The sequence below is a fragment of the Mixia osmundae genome, assembly GCF_000708205.1.
Source record: "Mixia osmundae IAM 14324 unplaced genomic scaffold scaffold_7, whole genome shotgun sequence".
Classification (NCBI taxonomy): domain Eukaryota; kingdom Fungi; phylum Basidiomycota; class Mixiomycetes; order Mixiales; family Mixiaceae; genus Mixia; species Mixia osmundae.
In genome coordinates this window covers 218185-231128 of record NW_014575557.1, presented here as the reverse complement: position 1 = coordinate 231128, position 12944 = coordinate 218185, and the positions used below count along the sequence as shown (strand labels likewise).

Below are 12944 nucleotides of genomic sequence, written 5' to 3'. Positions count from 1 at the left end.
TGACCAGCGGTAAGCTGCCGAAGGGTTGCGCTAGCAATCTACTGTGTCGCTCTCTTGACCATCTGAGTTCCTTCTGTCAGCAAGGTTCTCTGGCAAGTAGATCAGCGTACCTCTTTGGCCCATTTGGCAGTCCGCTTCGTGTCAGCGCTGCCACTTCTCGTGCGAGCATTCTTGAGCAGCTCAGAAACCCATTCGCTGAGCAAAGCATTCTTGATCTGCCCGTTCGGATAGGCTTCCGCCAGATCGCCCAGCAGGCCAACAGAGGATCGTATGACTGGGTCTGTTCGATCTTGATCGGTGACTGCTAGATGGATGAACGTCAGAATCGATGGCACATAAGGTACCAATGCGTCCGCTGGAGAAGGTACATCAGCCAGATTCATTACCGGTCGAGCGATCGACTGACCTTTGCCGCTCGTCTTCATTGCGCCAATGATGCCAGTGTAAGCTTCTAATATGCCTTCCCTGAGCTCGTTGATGTATTCTATCAGATCGTAATCACTCGGATCTGCTCGTGTCGCGCCAGCTTGTAACAGGATGTTGACGGTCGTCTCGAGGAAAGGCTCAAAGCCCGCACCGACGGCCATTGCGATATCGCCGAAACAGCTGAGAATGGGCGGTTTGACGCTTCGATGCAATACTGTCGATTGCAGATCTTGTAGGAGCGCTTCCATGAAGCTCTGTGCATAGGGCAGACTGGTCTCGCCGAGCGCACGACAGATGTCGCCAATGAGACCCACGCCGACGCCACACAGCTGATACTCTTGGTGCGCATTGAGTGCCGTTTGCAGAAATGGTAGGAAAGCGGGCAGATACAATTGGAAATCTCGCTCGAGCACTGTAGCGCAATATGCATAAGCAGCAGCACCACAAGCTGAGACGCACACGTACCAGAAGTCATGGCACCTACGCAGAGGAATGCATCCTCGAGAATGCTGGAAGACTTGCCGCTGACTCGTATCAGATTGAGCATCAGACTCATGATTCTGTCTGCCATGGGCTTGAGGTCCGTTCCTATCCTCCTCACCAAGCTCTGTTGTCACCAATGAGCCTATGTCATACCTCGGCACATCATCACGTACTGTGAGGACTGCGCAGAAATTGCTTTGAAGCTCGTCGTAATTGTTCCTATCGTCTTGTCCCAGGATCTGATCGGCCATACTGAGCAGTCGCTCCGATCGCTCGATGATGGTGAACGTCAATCCGGAAATGACTTGCACGCAGTCTTCTGGTGCATGTGCAGACAGGATCGACAGGGCTTCATACGCTGATGTCCTGCATTGGTTCTCGTTCGAGGACCTGCAGGCGAAACCCATGAATTGTGTGCAAAGTACAGAGCACTGGCTTGAGCGTACTTCTCTGTGTAGGTCAGAAGCGCGGTGACGATAGTTTCGTAATACTGGCTGAGCGTTGTAGATGGAGCACTTTCGTCGCCCAATTGTTCACCGAGGTTCATAAACGCCCAGCAGCAATTGACGACAATTCTTGGACTGTCGTTGAGGCCGGCGAGCAGAGCACTGATAAGTCTAGGTAAATGTTCGTCTGGTCTGATCGAGCTGACGAGCGCATCTGTGATCTTTGCCAGAGCCCAAGCGGTGGTGTCTTTGACGTGATCGGTTGGGTCTTGGAGCATCTCGATGAGAATCGGCAGGGCTTCTTTGACGAGAGGCTCGAGTAAGGTGATGTCGGGTCCGTCGAGAATGGAGCCGAATGCCATAACTGCCGCTTCCCTGTGACGCCAATTGCTAGATCGGATGTGGTTCTCGACAAAGGGGATGATGGGCGTGACGATACCGTCGCCTACGCTCTGGGCCAGCAGCGCGAGACACGTCGCAGCGGCCATAGAGACTGTCCACTCGTCTTCTGTTGCGTCTTCTTCTTGATGCGTCAATAGTTGTAGCAAAACTGGCAGGATCTCTGGCAGGGCAATCTTGGCATAGTATTGACATTCTCGCAACGGTACGTCCTCGTACTCTGCAGCTTCTTGCGATTCGAGCGCCAATTGGATCTCCTCGTCACAGACTGTAGACCAGAACTCGACGGCTTGCAGCGCCACGCGTTCGTCTTCGTGTCGCATGCCCAATATCGTAAGCTGATAGCTTGGTCAGATCGGCAACATTGGAGGTGTCGCATGACTCACGCCGAATAGGGCTCGTTCCATGTAGAATTTCATTTTGTCGTAGTAGAGGTGCATGATCCGAACGAGACATTCAAAGGCGGAGATCTGAATGTCGGAAGAGGTAGATTGTGTAGCTTCGCAGACGACCTGCATAATGTAGTTTCGTTCACCCTCACGTTCGAAGTTTTCGCGAACGAATTCGAGCGAATTGAAGAGCGCATGAATTGCAGCAAGCTGTACTGCAGTACTTCAGGACACCGGCCCCTCATCAGACCAGTGGGCTTTGAGTTGGGGCATAGCACAAACCTCGGCTCCTCCTTCCTTGCGCCCTGCACGACCGCGGTCAGGATCTGGTTTGATTGTAGCGCCAACACTTCAGGCTTCTGTCATGGCCAGAACCGTCAGCGAAGGTGAATACGAGAAAGGACTGCGGGACTGACGATGGTTTCGCAGGTGTAGCCGATAGCTTGCAATGTAGCCTGACGCAGGCCAGGATTGTCTGCATGACCGACATATTGCAGCATTGTTTCGATCAGATCGTTCCATTGACCGATAGGTAGCTCGATGGCTGCCACTGCCGCGACGACTTGACCGGCCACATTTCTCGCCACCGGATCTTCGCTCGCCAATGTCTGCAGAGTGTCAGTCTTGATCTTGTTCCTCGTGGCCGGCTCCGTTGCTAGCCATTTGAGCGCGAGATCCTCTTGCCGACTGGTGTCTCTCGCAGAAAGCGCGTTCTTGATGGCCAGACCGGCAGCATTGCGCAGGTAGGATTGCGTGGCACTGCTGGACAGGGCAGATGACAGCGCGTCGAGATAGGGACCGAAAGATTCGGTTGCTAGTCTTTCGAGTGACGAAGTAGCGTTCTCTCGCGCTGCTGCGTCTGCAGACAGGGTCGCGCTGAGCAGCTCGACTACGTTTGACATCTTTGCTCTTGTTGGAGCAGGCAGCTCCTGTGAGATCGACACGTATAGCTCAGCAAAAGGGTGGCTCGGCTAACGCCTGTGAACCTTGAGGTTCGCTTCGGCGGTAGCTGCCCGTGCCGACTGCTGAAGTCCTGCAGCTGCTCACTGACTGCAAAAAAGGTCGATCTGCGCGCTTTCTGATGCGTCGCAGCACGACACGCCGGTACAGAGCGAGCTGGATTGAGCAGTCAGTACTTTTCCTTGCACGTACTTGCTACCGAATCGCGGCGTCTTGCGAGCTCGGAGAAGTGAGCAATGAGCGAATGTGAGCGGCCGCGTAGGTCAGGCTTGCACCGACGCTGTGCACGCTCGTCTCGACTTGAGTACCGTCTGGCGGATGTGGCCGACGAGGGTAAGCCCAAAAGATTTGACGCGTATCGCGACACAGAGCCAGAGCCGGCCAGGGAGAGCACCCATCATCGCATCAATTGGCATTGCCTGGCTGCCCAAGATGGCTGACAGAGGCTCTGCGCGAGGGGCAGGTCCATTCACATCAGCGTGACAGGGTCGTGCTAAGATGAGGAGGACTATTGCAGCGAGGTTCAAATAGAGGCGGACCATCTCGAGGAGGCAATGCACGAGGCGGAGGGCCCAACGCAGCTCGAAACGGGCCAGGAGGGGCGAGCATACCGGATAGGCCGAAGAAGGAAGCGATTCTCGAGCTGAGCAAGTATAGAGACCAGCGGATCCGAGTCAAATTCCTCGGTGGACGTGAAGGTAATTTCTCTCCTCTCTGATAGGCTTGCGGCCAGCATCAGCTCTACCGCCAATACACCCTGCGAACGCTCTTGGACAGCCTCCGAGCACGTCGAAGGACTCGAGCTGACAGATGCTGATATTTGCTCGTTGTTTCAGTGACGGGCGTACTCAAAGGCTCAGATCAGCTCATGAATATGGTCCTGGACGACGTGCAAGAGCTCGTCAGAGGTACGCAGATCGCGCACCGTTTTGAATCAGTAGCTCACAAGCGCGGGCCATCAGACCCCGACACGCTTGCGCCGCTCGATCCTGCGCAGTATCGTTCACTGGGCCTGACGGTTATCAGAGGCACCGCTATCGTCGTCATCAACCCTACAGATGGGCAAGTACTCTGTTTCCGCCAAGCATGGCATGTGCTGACTGGGCAGATGCATTCTCAGCTTTGAGGAAATTGCGAATCCATTCGTACAAGCGGAAGAGTGACCTTTTCGCTTGACTCAACATATCCAATGCATCTCGTGTTGTACAATTCGTCTCTTTGCTGAGTCGCGGGGTTTTAGCAGCAGCAGCGTTTTACTTGCTGCCAGGCGGGGAAGCCGAGTGGCAGACGACGGCCACGCCCATTAAAGTCAAAAGACGCGTCGCGCTTGCGTTGCTCGCGTATAATAAGAGGGTCTACACGAGTAGCGCCGCGCTGGCCGGCTTCCTGCGAGCGTGCTCACGTGTACCAGGAGCCTGTGTCCGACATCACTGTAGTCCCAGGAGCCGAGTCACGCTCGATTGGCGCAGAAGCGCAAGGATGGCAAGCGACTCGGCCTCGTCAGAATTCCAAGGCGACGACTCCTCGTTCTGCATTGGATCTTCTCCTGCTGCCCCGAGAGAGATCACCAATGTGCTAGGCAAGACGAAGGCAGCTGCCAGTGCAGGCAAGAAAGCTGCCCCTAAGCCAAAAGTCGTCAAACCGTCTCAAGGGAGCGAGAATGTCGTGCCTTCGACTGGGCCTACCGACAAGGTCGAGAAATCTGCGAGTGCAAAGTACCAGAAGGTTCGGATGATCCTTGACAGGTCTCGAGCGTAGCTCATTGCCTGTAGATTACACAACTTGAGCATGTCCTCCTGCGACCTGATACCTACATTGGCTCTGTCGAGTCTATCACCCAGCCCATGTGGATCTGGGATGCAACTCGCTCTTGTATGGCTCAAAAGTATGTCGCTTCCGTCCCGCCTGGGTCTCGCAGCTGCTGATCAGCTATCATCGCAGGACAATCACGTTTGTGCCCGGTCTCTTCAAGATCTTTGATGAGATTCTTGTCAATGCCGCAGACGCAAAGGTATGTCACACTGGCTTCATACATACCCGCACTCACGGCTCAACGTCATGACAGCAACAATGCCCTAGCATGTCAGAGCTCAAAGTCAACATCGACACCGAAAAGGGCGAGATCTCAGTTTGGAACAACGGTATGGGCATCGAGGTCGTCATTCACGAAAAGGAAAATATCTACATCCCCGAACTCATCTTTGGCCACCTACTGACTTCGTCCAACTATGACGACGACGACAAGAAGACGACGGGTGGTCGAAACGGCTATGGCGCCAAGCTTGCCAATATCTACTCGACTTCCTTTACCGTCGAAACTGCGTGCCAGAAGAGCGGCAAGAAGTACGTTCAGACCTGGACGAACAATATGTCGAGCAAAGGCAAAGCCAAGATCACGGACACAAAGAAAGGCGAGGCCTACACCAAGATCACCTTCAGGCCAGATTTCAAACGCTTCGGACACATGGCAGAGGCCGGTCTAGACCCAGACACGGAAGCTCTTCTGCAGAAGAGAGTGTATGACATGGCGGGAACAGTCAAGGACGTTCAGGTATCGCTCAATGGCAAGAAGCTTCGTGTGAACAATTTCAAGAAATACGTCGAGCTCTACACGCGTGCTGTTGACGAACAAGGCAATGTGCCCACGCCTACCAAAGCCAGAGCTCGATCGAATTCTGTCGTCTCCGCCACGCCTGCGCTTTCCCAGTCTCAGTCACAGGCGACTGATCTGGCAGGCGCGCCGCCCACTGGTAAAAGTGCTCAGCCAGGCAAGATCATCTACGAACAATTTGGCGAACGCTGGGAGGTCGCCTTTACGGTCTCGGATGGCGACTTCAACCAAGTCTCGTTTGTCAACTCGATTGCGACCACAAAGGGTGGCACGCACGTCGAACATGTAGCCAAGCAGCTGACAGAGGGTCTCATCGCTGCTGTCAAGAAGAAAAACAAGCATGCCAATGTCAAGTCGTCGCAGATCAGACCTCACCTCTGGATTTTTATCAATTGCCTGGTCGAGAACCCTTCCTTCGATTCGCAGACGAAAGAGAACTTGATCTTGCCCGTTGGAAAGTTCGGCTCGAGGTGCAAAGTCTCTGAAGAATTCATCAAGAAGATCACAAAGTCTGGCGTCGTCGACAATGTCCTCAACTGGGCAAAGTTCAAGGAAGAACAGCAGCTCAAAAAGACAGATGGGCACAAGCGATCTCGCATTACTGGCATATCGAAACTCGAAGATGCCAATCAAGCTGGCACGAAGAACGGCCGCAACTGCACGCTCATCCTGACCGAAGGTGACTCAGCCAAGGCACTCGCAGTCTCTGGCCTCGAAGTTGTCGGTCGAGATACATTCGGCGTCTTCCCGCTCAGAGGCAAATTGCTCAATGTTCGCGAATCGCAAGGCAAGACGCTCACAGACAATATCGAGATCAATGCGGTCAAGCAGATCATGGGCTTGCAGCACGGAAAGACATACGAGTCTGTCGACTCGCTCCGGTACGGTCATCTCATGATCATGACTGATCAAGATCACGATGGCTCGCACATCAAGGGCCTTATCATCAACTTTCTGGATTACTTCTTTCCCTCTCTCCTTCGCATTCCTGGCTTCCTTGTCGAGTTCATTACGCCCATCGTCAAGATCAGTCGTGCACGACAAGAAAGAGCCTTCTTTACCATGCCAGAATATGAAGCATGGAAGGCCGAAAATAACGATGGACGCGGGTGGGACATAAAGTACTACAAGGGTTTGGGTACCAGCACAGCTGCAGACGCTCGCAAGTACTTTGGCGACATGGATTCGCATCGACTCGGCTTCCGCGTATCAGATGACGCGGACCGTAGCCTGATCGACATGGCCTTCAACAAGAAGAAAGCAGACGACCGCAAAGATTGGCTCGCTAGCTTCATTCCTGGCACTTTCCTTGATCACAGCATCAAGCAAATTCCGATCTCAGACTTTGTCAACAGAGAGCTCATCCTCTACTCGATGGCGGATAACATTCGCTCGATACCCTCGCTCGTGGACGGCTTCAAACCTGGCCAGCGCAAAGTTCTCTTTGGCTGTTTCAAGCGCAATCTCAAGAAAGAGATCAAGGTCGCTCAGCTTGGAGGCTACGTCAGCGAGCAATCTGCCTACCATCATGGTGAAGCTTCGCTCTACGGCACGATCGTAGGCTTGGCCCAGAATTTCGTCGGCAGTAATAACATCAATCTGCTCGATCCGAACGGTCAGTTCGGTACGCGTCTCCAGGGTGGCAAGGATGCAGCTTCGGCTCGTTACATCTTCACAAACGTTGCTCAGATTACGCGCACGATCTTCCATCCTGCGGATGATAATCTACTGACGTACCTGAGCGATGACGGTCAAAGCATTGAACCTTCGTGGTACATGCCCGTGATTCCGATGGTGCTCGTCAACGGCTCGGACGGCATTGGTACCGGTTGGAGCTCGACCATCCCGACATACAACCCTGCTGACATCATTGCGAACCTCCGTGCAAAGCTGGCAGACAAGGATGAGCGGATTCCTCTGCTTCCTTGGTATCGAGGCTACAAAGGAGAGATTGTTCGTCTTGGCGCTGATAAGTTCAAATGTCTTGGCGTATGGTCTCAACCAGACGAAGATACACTCGAAATCACAGAGCTACCCGTACGGGTTTGGACGCAGACATACAAAGAACTGCTCGAAGCCTGGATTCAGGGTACAGAGAAGGCGCCTGCCCTTATCAAGGTGGGAGAAACAGTCTTCAATCTACGATCACTGACATGACATTTACACTAGGACTACAAAGAGTATCACGCTAATACGACAGTGCACTTCAAGCTGCAGCTAACAGCAAAGGGAAAAGAGGCCATTGCTAAAGACGGCATCGAAAAGACATTCAAGCTTTCGTCGGCGGTCTCTACAGGTAACATGGTGTGCTTCGATTTGCAAGGCAAGATCCAGAAATACTCGACTCCAGAAGCGATACTCGATGCATTCTATGACTTCCGTCTGACATTCTACCAAAAGCGCAAGGAGTACCTCACCAAAGAGCTCGAGCTCGCACATCAACGCCTCTCGAATCAAGCCCGCTTCATCCTTGCTATCATCAACAAAGAGCTCGTCATTGCCAACCGCAAGCGCGCAGAGCTGGTCGCGGAGTTGCGCGCCAAGTCTTATCAGCCGTTCCCTCGAGGCAAACGCGTCGCTGTCGACGTTGACGAGGACGATGCGGCAAACGATGCGCTCGATCTCAGCGCTGCTGACTACGAATATCTCTTCGGCCTAGCATTGTCAACGCTGACTGCTGAAAAGGTGCGCCCGTTTGCTTGATGCCGTTTACCGAGCTAACCCTTGCGCAGGCTGCCAAATTGCTGGCTCAACGCGACGAGAAGGAAGCGGAGCTCAATATTCTGTTGGCTAAGACACCCAAGATGCTCTGGATCGAAGATCTTGACGCTTTGCAGCTCAGCTGGCAGTCCGCACTCGTCGAGGATGAGAACATTCTCAAGACCAGTCTGAGCAAGGCAAAGGCGGCTGCACGCAAAGGCAAATCGGCCAAACGCGCTGCGTCTAGCTTTGACGGCTCGGAAGATGATGATTACAAGCCAGGCGCCAAAAAGGCGGCTGTCAAGAAAAGCAAAGTCGATTCTTCGCCCGCAGTCAGTATTGCATCGACTGCCAGCCGAGCACCTTTCCGGAAGGCAAAGACGAATGCCAAGAGAGCAACGTCTATTCTAGAAGAGTCAGACGAAGATGACTTCTTGGATTTCAAGAAGCCGGTCAAAGCGACCAATGCGATGGTGATTGATTCGCCCATCAGTAGCATCGCCACGCCAGTAGCGAAGTCCAAAGCCACCAAGCGGGCCGAATCTGTTCTCAGTATTGCCGACAATGAGAGCATGAAGGCAACGCCGGTCTCCGTAGACGCGACACCAGTCGCGCCAAAGCCCAAGAAAGCGGCTGAAAAACCCAAAGCCAAGACTGCCAAGCGCGAGCAGTCCATCGTTGAGCTCTCTGACGATGAAGATGATTTCAGTCCGGGCAAGAGCGCAGACAGCACGCCTGAGCTGATACTTGCGCCCAAGCCAAGGGCACCGGCTCGCGCAGCCAAAACGAACGCCAAACGTGCCAGCTCGATGCTCAATTCTGATGAGAGCGATGAGGAGACATACGAGCCAAAGAAGTCGAAGTCACGATCTCGCGCCAAAGTCGCAGATAGCGACGAAGATGATTTTGAGCCTTAAAATTGCTTCTTCAAATTTTTGGCGATGTTGTGATCCAATGTTGTAACTCTACGGCCGTGCATTCTTACACTGTACTCGGGACATCGCGAAGACGCCGCTGAACGATCAACCCGTCAAGCGATCGCGCGTTGTCTCGAGTCTTCTGAGCGAAGCGTGATCTTGACTTCGCCTTCACAAAAGGTAACGCTAAGAGCATCAAAGAATGCAATCCAGCTCATTATAGGTCGGTGGTGATGCAGTGCGAAGACATCGCCGCATAAGATGAGGCTCAAGATCGACAGATTTGGGAGCAGATGCGGCCTGAAAGACTCTGGCGAATGCTTGCAGGTTGAATTCGTTCGGTACGAGCAAGACGAGTCTATGCAGGGTGCTGCTGATCTGAAGCACTGGCAAAGTAGGGCCTTGCTTGAGATTGCCATATACTTCCCCGACAATATCAAGGCTCTCTAGCTTATGGGTAGCAAAGGCGGCGCAGCCTTCGCTTGACATCGTTGGATCTGTCCAGACGAGTTCCGTGATTCCCTCTGCCTCGCGAAAGATCGCTTCACGTCCTCGAAAAGCGGCCGGTGAATCGTCAACGGGATCATCTGCTGGCACACGATCTCGAGCTGACGGATAGCCCGACAGAGTCGCGCATCAGCAACCAACGTTTTGAGCAGCGCTCGTGCTTCTTTCGAGGACAAGAGACGCATTTAGCTGTACAGAACAGATCTCAAGATCGTATTGAGCCGCTGAGACTATCGCATGAGCCTGGCGACATCCTGCTGGCCTGCCTCTTGGAGGAGGCATTCGCCGATTGGCCTGAGTAGCGCAGGAGGCAATTGGCTGAGAGACATGGATCCGTTGGATCCTGAGCACCGTAATGTCTTGCTGCGTGATTGATCAGGCTTGCTACTCGAGCTTGAGAGTCATTGAGCTCGATCAAGGATGCCTGATGGTTTTAGGGGTTCGAGGTTGTTGAGGAGCGAAATCCAGTTTCTGTCTTCAGCGCGCACGCGATCGACCGAGAGAGATCGATTAAAGTCGATAAGATCGATGTCGACACGACTGCGACGGGTCAGCAGCCGCTTCGCCAGTCACCCCACGACAATGCTCGTCATCACCGGCAGCTAGTCCGATCAGCAGTGGTCGGACAGCTTCGACGAAGTCTGCACGCAGCAAGCGTCATCAGTCTGGCTTATCTGTGGCCAGGAGGCACGATGGACGTATCGCCGCTAGCGAGGCTCGACAGCTTGCCACCAGAGCTGCTAGACAAGATCGTCTTGCACTGCCTCGATCATTCGCCGGCCTATCGCGATTATGCACACCGTCCTGGCAGCAAGACCGTCGCAGAGAAGCCAGAGAGGAAGAAACGCCAAGTTGACGTCACTGCGCTCAGCGAGACATGCAAGTACATCAGAAGTGTTTGCCGCAAGCGTCTCTTCAGGGCGAGCTAGCGATCACTCAGCTCAAGGCTGAGCTGATTTGCTGCAGCGTCGCAGGTTATCCAGCCATGGTCTGTCGATGCGCTGGCAAGCCTCGTTGACACTTTGTCCGCGTCAGGTGGTATGCAAAACATGATCAAGGACTTTGACGACAGAGATCTGTTCATCAGACTCTGCGATCAGGAGACAGTCAGCCAAATTTACATCGAGCTTTTCGAAATGATGCAAGACCTTGACTCGCTTTCGAGCTCACTGCATGGAGCTAGTCATCTGGAGAGACTCTTCCTCAATGTACCAGAGTTGTCGCACAGGCTCATGAAGCTCAGGATCACAAATTATGACGAGCTTGTGACCGATCCCGAAAGCGCAGGTCCAAGTGGTCCCAATCAGCACGTGCCGCGGATCATCGAGCTGTGCGGGCAGTTGCGTAGCTTGCACATCTCCTCTGATCTGCAGCGCGGCACCAGACCGCCCGAATCCAACTTCGAAGCTCGTATGTCAGCTCAGGTTGCGCTCGCTCGCGCGATCGTCGGTCATCCATCGTTGCAAGAACTGTATCTCTTGACCCGGATGCAAGTACCAGCATCTGCGTGGTCTGATGACTGGAAGAGCCAGCTCCATACTCTGGCGCTGCAGTATGCCTTTACGCCAGAAGCGGTCATGGCTATCCTAAGAGCGCACTGCAACTCAATCAAGACACTCCATCATTTCGTGGACGACATCCCGAGACCAGGGATACGCCTCGATCCATCAAATAGACTCCCCATGAGCGAGCTCAGGCGCCTTCATGTTTCGAACGTGTCGATGCTCGCACAAAGGATCATCATGCCAAGCTTGTGCGACGTCCAGATCCACAGCACGAAAGCGATGGAGGCACTGCTTCACGAGCTGCCAGCATTGCCGACCCTGCATACCGTTGGCATCAATTGGGACGGCGTTCCCAATGCAGACATGATGGAACTCGGTCGCTGGCACCGTATTCTGGGCCGCCTCAATCGGGCACTCAAAGCACGCAAGATCACCGTACTAGATCGCCAGTCTCTCAATGAGACCGGTCACCTCGATGATCTCGATGACAGACTCTTTGCCAATCGAAAATATTTACTGCCCCCCTATCGGCCGAGGCAAAGTCAGTGGGATGCCGCTTTGCCATACTGACGATGCCTTAACGATCAGAAAGAGAAGTAGCGCTGTTGTTGCCCCACACGTGCAAGCAGTATAGGCCACTGAGCGCTGGTCATTCTTTCTGAAGTCACGGTACCGTACCAATCGATGATGAACGACGCGAACGCGCGACTGTCGGCTTGAACGGACATCGATACGTTGCCATGTCGGCGTCGCCGGAGCTTTATCGCAATGCCGGCACTTCCACAACAGCGTCCACAGACATCACGACCTCTTCTCCCGGCTTCCCCGCCGGCGCATCAGTCTTGTCCGAGCAAACGCACATGTCGCACCAAGAGGATATCACGGCAGATAGCGTCGATGCGGGCGAACTGGAGACCTACCGAAACCGACCGTATGCTGCTCAGACGCCAGATTATCGGCGCGGGCAGAGCAGGACGGCAACAGAAGCGACTGCGAGTCTCATGGACGAAGGAGGAGACAGATGGGCATCTGCAGATTACGAGTCGTCCGACGAGGATGAAGACATGGCCGATGACGATAGCTTGATAGACGCTACGGAGGAAGAAGTAGAAGCAAGAGTGCTCAGGGATCTCGGCTGGGACCAGCCAAAGGCATTCACGTGGGAACTCGATGACTCTTGGCGGGCTGAACATGCTGCAATGCTCATCAAGCGCAACCTTGCTCATTACGACGAGCAGAGTCAGTGATGTGGCTTCAGCCTCGCGTTCTGTGCTCAAGCTGGGTGTGACAGCGTTGAGCAAGAACATCGTGCAAAGGCTGCGTGCCAAGGTGGACGAACTCGACGTGACAGACTGGCAGTATCCTTGTCCGCGCGGGTTCGAGCACATCACACCAAGTAACACAACCTCTATAGAGAGCAGTCTGCCCGTCGCTTGGATAGACCGTATGCCCGACATGCTCAGCACTGCATCACGCGACTCAGACGTAAGCCTGTTACGTGGCTTTCAAGTCGGCTCAGGTGCCAACGCAAACGATCTCGATACAAGCCTATCAGTACTTCAAGGCAGTCGGACGCGTGCGATGGCCTAGGGCAAATCTGC

General features: G+C 53.9%; 4 protein-coding genes across 4 annotated transcripts; 3 read left to right on the top strand and 1 right to left on the bottom strand.

Moving 5' to 3' along the window:
• Positions 1–38: 38 nt before the first annotated feature.
• L969DRAFT_95388 (uncharacterized protein) lies at positions 39–3045 on the bottom strand (the record flags this gene model as incomplete). Its single annotated transcript, XM_014711398.1, has 9 exons — positions 39–62; positions 111–355; positions 407–838; positions 892–1033; positions 1083–1299; positions 1356–2092; positions 2141–2366; positions 2426–2502; positions 2560–3045. 9 exons carry the CDS (start codon positions 3043–3045, stop codon positions 39–41), a joined length of 2586 nt encoding a protein of 861 aa, XP_014566884.1.
• A 179-nt stretch (positions 3046–3224) lies between these two features.
• On the top strand, positions 3225–4266 carry L969DRAFT_50851 (uncharacterized protein; the record flags this gene model as incomplete). Its single annotated transcript, XM_014711397.1, has 6 exons — positions 3225–3332; positions 3473–3566; positions 3625–3801; positions 3940–4011; positions 4066–4169; positions 4231–4266. 6 exons carry the CDS (start codon positions 3225–3227, stop codon positions 4264–4266), a joined length of 591 nt encoding a protein of 196 aa, XP_014566883.1.
• A 316-nt stretch (positions 4267–4582) lies between these two features.
• L969DRAFT_82619 (uncharacterized protein) lies at positions 4583–9331 on the top strand (the record flags this gene model as incomplete). The annotated part of the gene is made up of 6 exons (XM_014711396.1): positions 4583–4828; positions 4876–4988; positions 5045–5114; positions 5169–7832; positions 7884–8399; positions 8447–9331. 6 exons carry the CDS (start codon positions 4583–4585, stop codon positions 9329–9331), a joined length of 4494 nt encoding a protein of 1497 aa, XP_014566882.1.
• A 1199-nt stretch (positions 9332–10530) lies between these two features.
• Positions 10531–12933, top strand: L969DRAFT_95386 (uncharacterized protein; the record flags this gene model as incomplete). Its single annotated transcript, XM_014711395.1, has 4 exons — positions 10531–10758; positions 10813–11888; positions 12008–12582; positions 12635–12933. The coding sequence occupies 4 exons, from the start codon at positions 10531–10533 to the stop codon at positions 12931–12933; spliced, it is 2178 nt and encodes a 725-aa protein (XP_014566881.1).
• Positions 12934–12944: the final 11 nt, after the last annotated feature.